At 38.4% G+C, this 17,966-nt stretch overlaps 1 protein-coding gene across 6 annotated transcripts in view; it reads right to left on the reverse strand.

Moving 5' to 3' along the window:
* Nucleotides 1-17,966, reverse strand: part of PLEKHG1 (pleckstrin homology and RhoGEF domain containing G1) — a 145,116-nt gene that overhangs the window by 77,510 nt on the left and 49,640 nt on the right. Inside the window, exon 1 of one of the 6 annotated variants that reach the window (XM_072140903.1) lies at nucleotides 7,416-7,438. The exons of 4 other annotated variants lie outside the window; for them this stretch is intronic. Coding sequence is in view for 1 of the 2 variants with exons in the window: in XM_072140898.1 (XP_071996999.1) it covers nucleotides 4,374-4,392 (19 nt within the window). In the remaining variant the exon portion in view is untranslated. Of the gene's footprint in view, nucleotides 1-4,373; nucleotides 4,399-7,415; nucleotides 7,439-17,966 lie in introns of those variants that run through there. One more of the 6 variants, XM_072140898.1, reaches the window with a different exon arrangement.

Below are 17,966 nucleotides of genomic sequence, written 5' to 3' on the forward strand. Positions count from 1 at the left end.
CTTTAAAATAGATGTGAACAGAACCCAAACCAGAGCACAAGGTTAAAGGGGTTATCCGGGTTTAAAATTTTTTTTATGGCCGGGCTGGGGAGGGATAGTTAAACATAATAAACATAGACTTACCTTCTCCGGCGCCGCCGATGTCCCGCGCCGCGGTCACTTCGATCCGTGCCCCTGTAAACAAACAAGGGCACGGAAGCCGCGAACAGGGAGCTTCTGGTCCACGTTGTGGACGGCTCCTCCCATCCGTCCCTATCTCTCAGCGTTGTAAGCGCTGGGAGATGGTGCGCATGGGAGCTTCCGGCCGTCCGGAAGCTCCCTGTGCGCCCTTGTACTGAAACCGGCGCACGGAGAAGACGGGCAGCGGCGCGGGACATCGGCAGCACCGGAGGAGGTAAGTACATGTTCATTATGTTTAAATAGCCCTCCCCAGCCCGGCCATAAATTTTTTTTTAAACCCGGATAACCCCTTTAACTTAGCAATATGAAACTTCTATGGGTATAGCATATACACTGACAGTGACGGTACTGAAAACACAGTAACAGTATGGGTATAGAATACACAATGACCATGTGGGCACTGGACACTGAATTTACAGTGGCAACAAACATTTAATATAGTCAATTATTTGTGGAAAATAATTAAACATATAAAACAGTGATGAGCTCGATTTTTTCATATTTACTCCAGTGGAGAGTCTCTGTTGTCTTTAAAAACCAATCATGGATCGGCTTTGATTTGTTACAGTGTCTTTTCAAAATGAAATCTGTGTTGTCTTTGGTTGCTATGGAAACATAGACATTTTTCCTAATCTTTCCCAATTTATTTTTAAAAAATCAAATGTCCAACTTTTTGACAACCATTTCTTAGTTCTCAGGATCCCTTGACATGGTTACCAGTACAAGATAATTTGAGAGAACACAGTATAGATGCCCTTTAAACCCCAAATGGCAGATATCTTATACTTGTCTTTTTCTCAGTAGTTTTTTATGAGACTTCAGACAGATAATGTGTTACCCATTTGATCTGTGAACTGCTGATTTTACAGCAGTATGTTATCTCCTAAGTGACATAGGAAATATGTTTTTACTGTGTAATTACTGCCCTAACAATTACACATCAAAAACTACACATGTGAAATGTACACATTGTAGATGAATGACCTACATTACCATTTCCCATGTCTTCACAAATCCATAATACTTGTTCAATTAGAGCAGGATTAAAGTCACTTATCTTGTAGAACGCAGATTCTAATGCTTTAACTAGGGGCTGCAGTGTGGATCCTGCTATATTTTGTAGCAAAGTAAAATCAGACCCTTGCATAAATCTTAAAACCCATATTAATTCAAAACACTCCAATAACTGAAGTAACAGATACAAAACTGAGCACTGAGGTTGGCTGTTTCTTTTATCCTAAAATTCTATTCATCTTCATGGCTTTTGATATGCCATGGTTTATCTATACTTCTGCCATTACACACACTTCTTCATAGTGTGACACTTCTACTTTGGTAAACTCACATGGTATTACTTCCAAAAACAAACCAATTACAATCATTTTAATCAAGCATGGTCTGCTCTACGTCCTTTCCCATCCACTTGGCATGGAGGTAGCATAAGTGGGGAAATAGTTGTAATTCCTGGCCATGCGGTCAGAAATTGCACCTTTATCAAGGCTTGTATGCAGTACCAGACTTGATAATTCCCCCCTCTAGATATAGTGGCAGTTATGCGTAATGACAAATCATGCACCCAAAACCTGCATTCAGTATTACCCATGCTATGGTGGTATTTTGGTAGTTTGTGATATTTTTGCTTCAATTTTCTGTAGCATGTGTGTTCTTTTCTCATGGTTGGACACATCCATATATTTGTGTCACAACATCCTTAGCTTTTGTTTTACTACAAACAGATATGCTGATTCAGGCATACAAGACCTGAAAGAATCACAGTTACTAGCAATCTGCCAGTAATTTCAATGTTTTCACCATTTATGCCACTTCCACATAGTACAATTGTATGCCCATGCAAGCCACCAGAAGGTCGGGGCTGGTGGGGGTGTGTGGGGCCTCCATCATTATGATGTAACAATAAGTGACAATGTGCCGCTCCTTATTTATTACCTTTGGCACTTGCGTATTATCTTTAGTTGTGATGGTTCGGCACTCGGTCACCTGCGCCTCGTGCTCGTGGACAAATGGTGCTTATAAATAGACAAGGAAAATCCCTGCACTTCGAAGTAGGTGAAAATCAAATATTCTTCTTTTATTTAACAAGACATCATAAATCAAGTATAACACTCTTTTTTCCTTATACTAACATCTGTGAAAAATTAATTTTGTCTCCAGATAGGAGATCGACGTCAATAATTCTCCTTTTAATTATATCAAATACTACTAACAATAGATGTTACAATGTAGCGATTTTGAGAATTTGGTACTTAAATAGTTTTTTGAATATAAAACATGATTTAAACTATGCTGAAAAACAGTAATGTTCAAAATGGTTATTATGTTTACATGAATGTTCCATTCTTATGTACATACCTTATGTTTTGTCCGATTGCATCTCCCTGCAAGACGATAGCATCCGTTAGTGTTTGTTTTTCATTTAAAGAGAACCCGTCAGGCAAAATAACCCCCTAAACTAAATATATTTTCATAAACTGCCATTAGAAGGCATTGCCTCTATCCCTTCATTGTCCCTCTACATGCCTGTAAACCTAAGCAATGAGGTCCTAAAGCTGTATGCAAATGACCTGTGAAATGTCCAATGAGTCATTAGCATATTCAAGCTATCCAGTTTATTCATGAGTGGGAGGCACAGCCACACCCCCAGTGCTTGACTGACAGCCTGTATAATGATTTGAGGCTGTATAATGATGTGAAGGCTGCTCCATGTGCTTGCTGGAGGCCACGCTCCCTGCAGCCTGTGTGTGTGTGTATAGGAGAGAAATAGCAGCTCCAGGATGCAGCCATGATATACCAGCACATGTCAGGTACTTGTGTAGCTGATGTCTGTGTCTCTGTGTATTAGGAGGATGGAGCATGTCAGCAGATACAGCACACACACCAGCAATGCTTTACTATACTTTACACAGACATGAGCAGAGGGAGGAGAGGAGAGGGGGAACAGGGGTGACATCACTGCCTCTGACCATGTGACTAGCCTCATTTACATAATAACGAATAGATGATTTTATAATGATTAATGTATGAAATAACTAGATAAAGGCTGGGATGGGATCCTTGTGAGCTGCTCCAACAGGTAGAGGTGACAGAACTAGTGACACAGACCTGATGACAGGTGTCCTTTAAACTGATCACGTGACACGATCACGTGATCAGTCACATGGTTAATGTTAGATCACGTGATGTGATCACATGATTGATGACGCAGCAGAATGATGATGTGTTCTGGTAGCAACGCATTCATTGGACGCTCATCTGCTTAAGAAACACCACTGATGAAGGCTCAGGTGGAGCCGAAAAAACTTGTTTTCCTTGCGTGTTATACTTGATTTATGATGTCTTGTTAAATAAACGAAGAATATTTGATCTTCACCTACCTCGAAGTGCCGGGATTTTCCTTGTCTATTTACTTGCGTATTATCTGTTAACTGCACTTGAGACCAAAGTGAAGTTAATTAATTGAATTGTACTGAAAGTGGGTATCTCGGATAATTTCTTCTATTTAGAGATTATTGCTTTAGATTATTAGTTCTCAGGTGTGACCATTAAAATTTTCTGAGCCATGTTAAAAGATGGAAGTCATGTCTTCTGTATTTAAATCTGCTACAATTCATCCCTGATGATAATCATAAGCAATATAATTAATATAGTTCCTAGCATTTTATTCCTAGTATCGTTCCTGTAACAACAATTCTTGCAATTGTTCATGGGAAAAATAAGGGAATAAACTTTATACTTCTTGGCATCCTTCTGGACTTATCTGAGTCGCCCTTAAGACTTCAATACATAGTTTTCCTTCTGATGTGGTGTAATTCCATTATGACATCATGTAACATAGTGTAGTTATGTCTTGTTATGTGGCTTCGGAACCAAAGGTTTGCAGGAAACACCAGGGCAATTGGATGGCACCAGAAGGAGCTGAAAAACAACAGGATCTTTGTTCTCTGGGAAATCTACATTCATAGCTAATACAAGAGATGCGCAGCTACATTTTTCTACACTACACTGCCCTTTGTGAACACAGGCTAAAACAAAATTATGTAATAATTATAGTAATTCTTTATTTATATAGCGCACACAGATTACGCAGCGCTGCACAGAACTTGCCCCCCCCCCTTCACTGCATAATGAATGGCAGACATGTAGACATTGGTCCACCCAAACACCCAATATCTTACCTGCAAATTCATTATGCATCTTCCAAAGATCACTTACTGAAATGTATTTTCCTTTGCTTTTTTCCTTCCTTTAGTGAAATCACTAAATTGGATTCCTACATAATGTGGCATTTATATTTATCCAGAATTTTGCTCCTTTTTGTAACCTGTACTTGAGTAACTAACCGTATGTTTAGACTTTCTAGAAGAACAAGAAACCAAAGGCGTGGCTCTTCTGCAATGTAATGATTAAGTTGCTTAGTGCAAGCAGTCTGGTTGAAATGACCTATTGTAACAAGTGCGCTGCAGCACAATGACAATATTTACAATACATGAGGTCATCCTCCCTAGATTTATATGGAAACGGTTACAGACTCTGAGCAAATAATGGAATCAATGTTTTAGTTTCCCTTTTATCTGGGACATTATAAACAATAATTAATAATTGCTTTGTTCTTGAACTTTGGTTTGTGATTTTAGTGTATGTTTCTGGAGTTTGAAGTTTTTATATGTTTAAAAAAAACAAGGATGAATGACCCATTCATGTAAAACCTGCCCTCCCTTCCCCGGTGATCCAGGACTACAGCTGTGGTCATCTCCAGTGTGTTCTATTGGTGGCACAGAGATGGCAAAATGTATCAGGGAAGGAAGCCATAATGTCACTGAGCGTAAGATAATGGCTGCAGTGGACATGTGCCAACCATTACTAAACAGAGACTTGGAAAGGATTGGACATGTTGGAATCCAGCTAATACCTGTGATAGTTCATGTAGTCTGTAATTGAAGTGCAAACAATACTGTCCAATGGATGCATAGTACGGGCAGCAACATGCTTCAACATGGACTGCTCATATATGAGCTAAATACAGTTCAATGTATGTTAGAGGCTGCAGAAGACTTGCGACAGGGGCATAGGTTCACCTTTCAGCAGGATGAGGACCTTGATCAAACTACATGGAACACTTTAATTGAAAGCGTATTCATATGTTAGAATAGCTCAAAATTCATGTGATAAAATGGCTTAACTCAAAAATAGTTGTTTACAATAGTTCTCCAAACAATTTTACTTAGTTTGAGCTATTTTGCAAAGAAGTATAGAAAAAAATCCCAGCCTCTAAATGTGCAAAGCTGGTAGAGATTTCAACATACTTGCAGGGGTCATTGAAGCCAAAGTATACATTCAGAGATGCTGAATATACAGGTATATCAATGCCATGTTACCGCTTTTTTTCAATTTGCAACAATTTGCTAAAGAAACATTTTGAGGTAAGTGGTGCATGGAGAAGTAATACACATGTTCTCTACTGAAACACAAGTATAAATCAAGATGCATATATTTCTGTTATGTGTCTTCATCAAAACATCTTCATGAACATAGCACCACCTTTGTCATGGTACAGAAATGTAAAATACTTTATTAAGGCTATAAGGAAGTCATTACAAAAATCAATGTCAGAATCAGTGGACATAAAATACATTGATTGTTAGATAAGTTTTTATGAGGGAAATTTTCTTATTTTTAGTTTATAAAACAAATAGAAATGGTATTTCATCCATCAATCATAAGACATATCTCAATGGTGCCTGATCTTCAAAGTCCGTGGGGCCATTAACAGCTACAAACATTGGGGGAGATTTATCAGAAGTGTCTCAGGTAAAACTGTTCTAGTTACCCATGGAAACCAATCAAAGCTCAGCTTTATTATTATAAACAGCTGTGGGGAAATGAAAGCTGAGCTCTGATTGGTTGCTATGAGCAACTGGAAGAGTTCTGCCCTCAGACACTTCTGATAAGTCTCCCCCATTGTCTCTTTAATGAATGTGATCATTTGTATACCACATCAGAACACAACAACCTATAAAGAGAATACACACCACTCCTCTCCTTGATGTGGTTACTTTGCTGCATTCCCTACAGTGTGTTTGGATGAGTGAATGTGTATATTTACATGGGGCTGCATGTTAAGAGTGGGAAGAATTTAGTTACATGGCACTGCAGTTAAAAAGCAAAGAGACAAGGGGTGCATTTAAATAGTACTGCATGTTAGGACTGTGGGGAGTGAGGAGTGATGCATTTACATGGGACCAAATGTTAGGATGCTGGGGACAGAATGGATGCATTTACATGGGACCAAATGTTAGGTGCCTAGGGGGACAGGGGATGTATTTACATGGGACTATGTTTGAAGAATTCAGGGAGTGCCTTAAATATACTGTAGCCCAATATGGTGAATTTTGCTTGTTGGTGTATTTAAAGGGGTTATATTGGATTTTAAAAACATGTCTGCTTCCCTCCGTAAACAGGTAATACATGGTATTGTAGCTTAGCTACATTCAGTTTTCTACAGGACAAACTGTAACCCGGTGTGGTGACCAGTGTTGTGGTGAGACGCCATTTCAGTGGGGCAATGTGCAGTGATGGTAGTTATAGCCAATCCCTAGCAACCCATAGAAATGTGTCTGTGCTGCTATCGCATTCCCGCATTTCAGAAGCAGCTTTTTTGCTTCAGATTCTACTTTGACCTCTGTCTTTGCATCGGCATCCCATGACAAATTATTGAACTTCTTTAAAGATTATGTATGTTCTTTAGCTAATAATTATTAAAGATGAAACATGCATTCTATATACAAATACATATAAAAAGAGATAGTAGGTATAAACAGCTACCACAATGGTAGAGACAGATCAACCATGCATTAGTAGAATAGCTGCTTGAGGTTTCCCATGGCTTAAAGGAGTTTCCAGCCATATATCAATTTGATAAAATCGATTTATGGCTGGAGTGTCTTAAAAAAGCCATAGCCATATCAGGTTTTTTTTTATACCTGACAACCCCATTTACAAGAGAAGCAAGCTTGTCTTTATGAGAGAACCCCTTTAAAGGCAATTGTATTTATTCCATTAGATATAGAGACCTGGACATGTTACAGAGACCTTTATAACCGGTACAGAGCATATGAAATGAGGCATTTCATTAACAGCAGATAATATCATACAAAATACAGTCGTTGTAAGACAGAATTAATAACTTGTACTTATCTGGGTTTCAGAGATACTTCTACCTTAATTATAACATTCCTGAAAGATGTAAATGCTTGCATCATGTGGAAAGGAGGGCATGCCAGTAAATTTATTACATTTACTCAGGTTTCTCATCTCCTGTAACAAGTACTTAGAGCAGCTCTTGTTTCTAAATATGTTAGAAGAGGTGTAGCTGACTGGAATATTTAACACTTGCTGGCCATAAGCCAGGGAAATGCCATAGAGACCATTGTATTCCGATTTGTTCGCAGAGTAAAGACATTGCACAGTATACATTTCCGTACTTATATCTGGAGTTTCACATAGTGCAGCACATTGGTTATAAGAAAATCATAGCTCTCTACTCATATGTATAGTAGGCTTTTATGTAATGCACATTCCATATGTTTATATGTTTTATAGACATTTAGTGGCTTTAGAGCTTTTTTTAATATTTTGTAGACCTAAAGTATTAAAGTTGTCCTTCGTAAGTCATGGCGTAGATAAGCCAAGAAAATATTATTTAACTTTAAAAGTAATTTGGCAAAGTATGTCTACACTAGTAGCATTGTTGTTGACTGATTTATAAAGAAAGTTCAAACTGTTTGGCATCTGTTTTGCTTGTTGCCAGATAACACAGCAGTAGTAACATTAGAGAATGTTCCTATCGTTTCTCATAAATCTCTTTTGTCACAGCGAGGGGAGGCTCACTGGATATTGTTTTATTAAAGTGCTCTGTCCATAGACAGTTTGTGTTACGCTGTGAAACTCCCCCTACTGGTCGCTATGTTTAGTAATTATTTTATATTTTAAGATACTTTTTTGGGAAATTTAAAGGTCTGTATTATAAATACTACAGATTTGTAATTATTATAATGTTATTTTGCTATTTTTATTATTTTAAGATGAATATTATTAATTATAAATAATATTAATTAATTTCAATGTGCTATGCAATAGAAAAGGATGAACATCTTAAGAAGCATAAATAGTTTAGAAAGACACAAAACTAGATTGAATTGGTGGAAAGAGGATCACAACATAAGCTATAAGTAATAATAAACTGTTCAACCACTTTAAGGACTCATGCACACGAACGTGTGTGCATGCAGGCTGCAAACAATGGGCATGTGCCCTTGTTTCTGGCCCACCCATGTGAGTTGAAAGAGACCGGTCAGTTGACACGTTCACAATGTGGTGAGGTACGTTTCATGCTTCACACCGTGAATGTGACTAATAAAAGTCTATGGGGCCGTGCACTAGCTGCAGTTTGTGTGCATGAAGTCTAAGTTAGAATAAGAGGGCATAAGGTACAAGGAATCTCGGCACTCACATGCAGCCACCAGGTTTAGTTTAAATAAATTTCTTCCTCTTTATTCATATCTCCGGAACAACATGCAGTTACAGCTTAAAAGATCGACGAGTTTCGGCGCTTGTGCGTCTTAGTCATGATCAGACTAAGACGCACAAGCATCGAAACGCGTCGATCTTTTAAGCTGTAACTGCATGTTGTTCCGGAGATATAAATAAAGAGGAAGAAATTTATTTAAACTAAACCTGGTGGCTTCATGTGAGTGCCGAGATTCCTTGTACCTTTTGCTGATTTGGGACCCGGAGGTGGTCTTTCCTTTTTCGTGCACCAAGGCTGATACCAGAGGACTGTGGACCATCACACTGTGGGGTGAGCTGAACACGGACCTGTTTGGGTGCTATCTGCACAATAAGAGGGCATGTTACGGACTTGTCATTTCACATTGTTGAAGTTAAGTTATTAAGAAGTAAAATAAGAATAAGAAAGTTTGTGTGCAATTTTCTGAAATGCATTGCACATATTAAATAAATCGACATACCACAAATGCAGCCTAGACACAAAAATAAATTGCATTAAATACTCTCCCACAGAATTTTATATCACTCAGCTCATCTTTAGGAACATGATAGGAACTCTCTGACATTACTTGTACTGCCTAAAAACCTTATCCTGCTAATGAAAAACTGAATATTTCTTAGAAATAGTGTAAATTTGAATGACTAATAGCTTAAAGTTAACTTGCAAAATCTGCCACCTTCTAATTTATTGTATAAAGACTCCCCGATGAAATATGAAATACATCAAAAACGTCTTTATTTCTCGCCTTGAAAATAGCCATTACAAATAGCAGTCTTGTATTCCCCTGGCTAAGATGCAGACACTTAAGCAAGTCATGGTGGGAAAAGACCTTCGAAAAATGTATGTTGCTCTGAGATCAGCATGTTCTTAAACCAACCATGCTTAGGCCTTGATGTAACAAGTCAATACTAGATACCGATAATACCATAATTTTTGTAGATCCCTGCATTCTGTCTTTCTTTGTTTCCTTTTAGTGGATGATAACCAGAGTATGTCACAAACCTGTTTGTTAATGTGTTTCCTTTTTTTGCTCCCCATCTTCAAAAATCCATAACTTTTTTTTTATTTTTCCTTGTACAGAGCTGTATAAGGGCTTGTTTTCTTCATAACAAATTGTACTTCGTATTAACAGAATTTAACTGCCTTGTACTGAGAAGAGGGAAAAAATTCCAAATCCAGGTAAATTGGTGGGCTCTGTTTTTACGGTTTTCAATGTGTTCTCCAAATTACACCTATCCTTCCTTGGGTATACAAAACACCAATGAGGATACTAAACTTATATAAGTTTTATTGTGTTTTAATAGAATTAAAAAATAAAACCTTTTGTAGAAAAAAAAAGTCTTCTGTTTTTGCAGGACAAGAGTGTGGACATTTGGACACTATTTTCTGTTATGGGATTCTCCACAGGTATTAACCATTTTTTTATATTTTGATATATTGGGGCTTTTGAGATGCAGCAATAACTAACATGTTAGGGATTTTATTTGTTTATTTATTTCTAGGGGAAGGAGAGTGATTTGAGGCTTATATATATATATATTTTTTAAAATAAAGGCGCCCTAATTACTTTAACCCTAGGGGTTCTGATTAGTCCTACCATATACCAATACTGCAGTAGCTTGCAGAATGGGAACAGATCATCATTTCCTTATGACCTCACAGGGAGTGCAATCCCATCCATTTAAATTATGTTGGCAGCATTTAAACAGTTAACACTTGCGATCAGTGGCAATGCTGATTGTGGGTGTTTGCTGCAATAAGCTGCAAATAGCTGGGCTGTATGGAGAGGGCATAACCCGTGAACACTCTTCATACTCCCTCTGCATATCATATATCTGCAGGAAGCATTGTGTATCATTATTAATTATTTCATTATTATAGTTGCATTGAAGCTGCAATGTCATAAAGTTGGACAACCCACAAGTTCAAGCATATCTGCAATTGGTTAGATACAGAAAATAAAGAGTAGAGTTTTCATTGCTAATCTATGAGAACCTTATTGCCACCAACACTTCTTATATACACTCACCGCCACTTTATTAGGTACACCTGTCCAACTGCTCGTTAACACTTAATTTCTAATCAGCCAATCACATGGCGGCAACTCAGTGCATTTAGGCATGTAGACATGGTCAAGACAATCTCCTGCAGTTCAAACCGAGCATCAGTATGGGGAAGAAAGGTGATTTGAGTGCCTTTGAACGTGGCATGGTTGTTGGTGCCAGAAGGGCTGGTCTGAGTATTTCAGAAACTGCTGATCTACTGGGATTTTCATGCACAACCATCTCAAGGGTTTACAGAGAATGGTCTGAAAAAGAAAAAACATCCAGTGAGCGGCAGTTCTGTGGGCGGAAATGCCTTGTTGATGCCAGAGGAGAATGGGCAGACTGATTCGAGCTGATAGAAAGGCAACAGTGACTCAAATCGCCACCCGTTGCAACCAAGGTAGGCAGAAGAGAATCTCTGAATGCACAGTACTTCGAACTTTGAGGCAGATGGGCTACAGCAGCAGAAGACCACACCGGGTGCCACTCTTTTCAGCTAAGAACAGGAAACTGAGGCTACAATTTGCACAAGCTCATCGAAATTGGACAGTAGAAGATTGGAAAAACATTGCCTGGTCTGATGAGTCTCGATTTCTGCTGCGACATTCGGATGGTAGGGTCAGAATTTGGCGTCAACAACATGAAAGCATGGATCCATCCTGCCTTGTATCAACGGTTCAGGCTGGTGGTGGTGGTGTCATGGTGTGGGGAATATTTTCTTGGCACTCTTTGGGCCCCTTGGTACCAATTGAGCATCGTTGCAACGCCACAACCTACCTGAGTATTGTTGCTGACCATGTCCATCCCTTTATGACCACAATGTACCCAACATCTGATGGCTACTTTCAGCAGGAAAATGCGCCATGTCATAAAGCTGGAATCATCTCAGACTGGTTTCTTGAACATGACAATGAGTTCACTGTACTCAAATGGCCTCCACAGTCACCAGATCTCAATCCAATAGAGCATCTTTGGGATGTGGTGGAACGGGAGATTTGCATCATGGATGTGCAGCCGACAAATTTGCGGCAACTGTGTGATGCCATCATGTCAATATGGACCAAAATCTCTGAGGAATGCTTCCAGCACTTTGTTGAATCTATGCCATGAAGAATTGACGTAGTTCTGAAGGCAAAAGGGGGTCCAACCCGTTACTAGCATGGTGTACCTAATAAAGTGGCCGGTGAGTGTATACTGTATAATTGATGATGCAGTAATTTTAGCGTGCACATTAGTTTAGTGCCTACAACATTATACAAAAATGGTCTATCAAATCTGAGAGCTCAAGCTGCACAAACTTTCTACAAGTTAACTGGGAAATTCCTGCTTTTAAGTTGATAATATTTTGTCTGCCAATAAGAAATGCATTTATTCAGAGTTAGTTTGTTTCATAAAAGTCAAAAGGTGTCAACAGATTTGTATCACACAATGCAAACAGTTAGTATTGATGCAAGTTTCACTAGGGAATAGATATCTGCAGACTTCCTTGTTGACTTTGTTTTGTGAATACTGGTGAAGAGGTTTCTCAGTTCATCTGCTACAGACAGTAGAACAAGTTTTCTTCTCATCATTGTTAGTACATGCTCTCCAAAACCCATAAATAATATTTTAACCACCTGCCATAAAACGATCAAATTACAGAGTCTCCTGGAGATCAGATGATGTCATCATGTCTTGGAGCCATTTGTTGAGTTCTGAGAAGCATATTAGCTCACTAAGATGATAACTCTTTGTTATCAACCAAAAAATGTTGGTAGCACCTGCACATGAAAAGGAAGGGAGGCTTGATATCACCATACTGGTCATGAAAGAATACAGAATGGGAGTATCAGAAATGAATCATAGATTTTATCTAGACCGATGGATAATATACAGTAGATGTCAACCTGTTTAAAAGCTACTTATTTCAACAGACGTCTCAAAGATTTTTTACCTGGTGGTTATCACCCTCTTATGAAGACAACACTAGTCTATATTGTAATAAGCTGCTATTATTTTGGCACATTAATGAACATTCCTCCAAGTAGCCAATGTAATGATACATTTTAATTGCAGCAACATTTCAGGAGACATGTTTTGCTGCATGCAACTTCCAAAAAGATGGATGCATTCTGAGACATTTTGACTAGTCAATTGCAGTTATCTCATCTTACACATTGTCTGATGGAAGATACTCTTTAACAGACTTTCTCAGAATATGTGAAACTGACATTTTAGTAGCTTAGTCAAAATTCACATAGGTCCTTTTTATTTAAAGAGAGCCATAAAGGGTGCCCTTTGCCAAGCTGGAATTCACATGAATACCTGTTTTTGAGCCTCAATTGGAATAGCACAACAAATGTTAGATTGGAGACTGTGCAGGCTAAAGTTACAAACTCAGTGATCTCTTTCATATAAAAGTAAATTTACTATCCAAATCAATCATAGATCCAGGCACTGTGACCTCCTTGTATTTGTTATCCATTGTCTCCTTTCTTCTAAAATCAATTTGTTTTAATTTTGCTAATGGTAAGAAAAGCTTCTGGGGAGTGGTTACCAGAGCCTCTCCATGCATAATTTTAAAAGTGGATTTTAGAAGGAACGGGCCAAAGATAGCAAATATAAGAACATTACCACAGTGACCAGGAGTAAGTGTCCCTATTTTATCATGCTGGATTTTGATGGTAGATTTCCTTTAAGCCTTTATGATTTCCTCATAAGATGATCAGTGAACTGCAGTTACATCAAGGTCAGTCTAAATAAAAATTAAATACTCAATTTGCATTTGAAAGCTGTATAGTAAATGGTTCTGTGACACCAATGCAACTTCCATGGATAATAAGTATTAAAAGATTACCTCAGACACAGTGCCTCTAGTGGATCTAAGTATCTCTGGTTTATTATGCTTAAAAGCCATGGGGAAAATATAGATGCTACCCAGTTAATTGATGATACTTTTGGGGGCATTTACAGTATTATGGCCTTTCAAACTGAGAACTGGCAGTGGTGGACTAGCTTGCACCATAATTTATGAAGTGGCGCACCATAATATTAATGTTTTCCGACACTCTTGAATAATTTTTTGGCGCTGCTTGTGAATCCACCCGTTTTATGGTGCTTCTATTTTTCCTCAACAGGTTTTTGCCACTATTTTTGGTGCAAAAAGAGCCCAGCTAAAAGCTGGTCTAAGGAGTTCTAAACCTTTCAGTTTGTGCGCCAATTCATTAATCCCTTGCGCCAAACTTATATCCCATAAAAAACAGAAGGGTTCTAGCACCACCCTGCGCCAAAAATAATAAATGCTCCTCTTTATGTTAAGTTCTAAAAGTATATTTCCCTTTTATACTTGGAAACAATGAATAATTACTATTATTCTCTTATATTTACTGTAAGTATTCTTCTTTGTTGTAATGTAGTTTAAAAAACTGTTTTAGCAGAACGTGCTGTTCTCAGTGTAGTACTTACCACACCCTTTTGGAGTGCTTTTAGATGTTCCCTATTATATAAAGAAAAAAGTATTGCAGCCATTTCCTCCTGTGCCCTGAAAAGACCAGATTTTGAGTGTATACTTGATGGGTACTTGTCGGACAATGGTTTCTTTAATCATCTAAAGTCAAACAGCTCTAAGGAATCCGCAGAACCTTAAACATGGTGGTGACTTAACAAACCAACATAGTCAGTGGTCTTACTCTGCACTAAAACTGTAGAGGTCAATTCAAGTTTTGCATCCAATTAGATTCCCTAATTCAAAAACACAAATGAAAACTGCAATGAGACATATATGAAAGCTAGTTCAAATGACTTGCAATGTTTTAGTACAATATTTAAGATAAGTACAAAGGTATCTGTTTATGTGTCACATCACTGTGGATGTTCCTGGTGCAATACTATGACAGACAGGACCAGGTGTACAATCAATGTGGGCACAGCTTCCTAGTATATCCGGTGTGACATGCATTTTAGGACTACAGTGAGCACATATGTGGCCTCATATGTGTGGCTTTTTATATACACGTCTTTAAGACCTCAGTTTACCACTCCAAGATGGTCAATATTTAAGCACTAGTCAGCTATATTCCTAGCATAATGCAGTACAGGTTGAATTATGTGGAACTATGTGGCTCCATGTTTCAGTAGTCGCTGGGCGACAGAACGTCATTGGGCCCCTTTGCAGTGACTTCAAATGGCAGCATTAAAAATTTAGAAACTAAGTCTCCTGTTCCCTAAAATATTACTTAGTTTATCATACCAAAACCCTCACCTCATGGTAATGTTATATTAAAAAAATCCCTCACCCCCTCACTAGAGCTCCCCTCACATCCATGGATTCCTTATGTATAGCCTTTTGTGGGTCCGCCAGGAGCTCTGGGCCCCGGCACTTGCCCGGATATGCCCAGTGGTGGTGCCGGCTCTTGAAATACCCCTATATTGTGGGGTCGGGGACTACATAACCTCTTGACAACCCTAGAGGAAGCGACGGCTAAACGTACATTGTGGTGCTATGGTGGTGGTCAACTACAGGTCTTCAAAACTTTTATTACTATGCAAGGCCTGGGTGGGTAATATGACTTTTTATACCTAAAATTGTAATTTCTGGTTGTGATGACTTGGTTACTTCATAGTGGATGTACATGTATTTGATTGATAAGACCACCACCACACCTTTTGTTTTTGTGGAATTTATTATGTTTTAGTCTTTTTGATTGCCACATTGTATATATTGTTTTTCAGAACAGTTACAAATGAATTTTCAGAATCTTTTTGCTGTCATAGGAACAAGGATTTTCAATAAAACTTTATTACAGACACCTTACAGCTGATCACTCCAGGCACTAAAGTAAACCATCTAAAGAGCTTCACCAGAGGTCAAAGTGGGCAGAGAGGGTTGTCTGTAAATTGAGTGTCCTTAAAGAAAATTTATAATCAGAATTAAGAATGGATAAACCAGTGAAACTTACTCATAGACCCAGGCACTGTGACTGTGGCAATCTTCTTATATTTGTTATCCATGGCCTCCTTTCTTCTAAAATAAACTTTTAAAATTATTCTAATGAGCCCAAGGGGCTCTTGTGGTTGTTATCAGAGCCCCTCAGTGAGACATGTTAGAGCAGAACATGTCTCACCATCCCACTGCTGTCTCCCTCATCCCTCTGCCTGTGAAATCTAGTAGCAACAAGAAGTGCATGGGCAGAGGAGACCTGCTCTGCTGATAATGTAACAACCAGTGAAAAGACTTTACTGAGGGCATCCAGAAATACTCACCGGAGCCCCTCAGACCATTAGCATAATTTACAAGTTTATTTTTAAAGTAAGGAGGTCTTGGATAACAGATATAAGAATGTTACTCTAGTAATGGTGCCTGGAACTATGAGTTAGTGCCCCTGGCTAATCATGCTGGATTTTGATGGTAGACCGTCTGTATTGATAATTCTGATTACTGTGAGGACAATGTGAGGACATTTTATATGACTGAATTTTAATAAGCTAATTTAGAATTTCAAAAGATCTTTTTGTACAGCACTTAGCCTTACCACTTTCCCATAGCAATGAATGTAACTCCATTCAGATTACAAATGAACCCGCACTCTTATACTGAGGACTCAAAAAGGGTGGTTCACTCCAAGGTGGAATTTCCTCACTCGAGTCACATAATTCACATTGTCCCTCTTTCTTTCACTGTAGGACGTGTTAAACTATTTAGCATTGCTAAAACCTTTATCTTTGCACATATATATATATAGTGTTTGTGCTCAAAGCTAAGGCCAGTGTGGGAAAGTGCCACTAAAAAACTCTTCACAACAAAGATACAAAAGTCCTCACAGTAACCCATGAGTAACCCCTAAAATTTAGTGCATCATACTTAGCTGGAATATTTTATGTACATGTTATGTTAGCGTTATCTAACGGTTGTAAACTTTGTATTCCACTGACTTCATGCCCACCTATGTTATTGATTGCAACTGAGGGCAGTAAAATGGGTACAATAACACATTACTGTACAATCAGACCACATACAGTGGCACCGATTTTATTAGAAAGGGGCATGGCTTGTCAGGAGCAGGGATATAGCTTAGCAGTGACCAAATTTCTGTCATTTTTATCTAATCATTCAGTCATCATGCTAAATCATGATGAGATTGACATGTCCCTGTGTCACTGTGCGACATAATCCTGAGACCCTATTGCAATCCCAATCAGATGAAGGCTTGACTAGAAGAGGTTGCACACTGTGCCCAAAGCTGGTTAAAGTAATTTGGAATATGTTAATTTTGTTATGTTAGATTTTGAAATTTTATTTACAAAAAACTTAGGTCACTATTTGGACATATTTAGAGAACAAAAATATAACCTAAATAGATTGATAAAAAATATGACTGATATTAGGGATCATTAATGCGGCCATATATTATGCCTCCATTTTGGTTAATATATTATACAGTGGCCATATTGGGATATGAGGCCATTATTTTACCTTTTAATAATACAAATCAGTTATTTGGGCATATTTATCATAAACCGGCACTTCCGCCTCTTAATGTGTTGGGGCAGGTGGCTGTGCAGCGCTTCTTCATAGAAATGGGAAAAAGTCGCATGGGAAAAGTCGCCAGAGCAGCAGGTGCGCCGTTGCGGGGACAGTAACACCCCTTGCCGGGCCACTCCCGACCGCACCCCCCCACCTCACGTCCCTTCATGTCACACTGGCGTGAAGGTGGCGGATTGGGGCAAATAATCACAAGTGCTGACGTGGAGCAGAGGCCCTGATAAATATGTCCCATTGTCCCTATTTTATTTTTGACTTCCACACTCTCCTATGTTTGGTGAAAAGGATATATATATATATATATATATATATATATATATATATGTTTGTTGCTATGGCTTATAAAAGGTACATAACTAACAAGATCATAAAATTAACAGTGGCTGTAAAGTGAGCCACCAGTATGTTGTTATTTACACATGCACGCTCCTGTTCAACATCTTTAAATATTCGAAGCTGTCATGTCAAAGTGAATATAAGAATGTTATGTTATGGTAATGTAACCAATTTCATACACGCCTTTTATCAGCTGGAATACTCTTGTGACCATCATATTAGATGGGGTAAAAATAGGAACTACTTTAGATGACCTCTAGACACGAAATAAATATATCTAGCACTGATTAGTTTAGTATTT

Source organism: Engystomops pustulosus, chromosome 3 (assembly GCF_040894005.1).
Source record: "Engystomops pustulosus chromosome 3, aEngPut4.maternal, whole genome shotgun sequence".
Classification (NCBI taxonomy): Eukaryota; Metazoa; Chordata; class Amphibia; order Anura; family Leptodactylidae; genus Engystomops; species Engystomops pustulosus.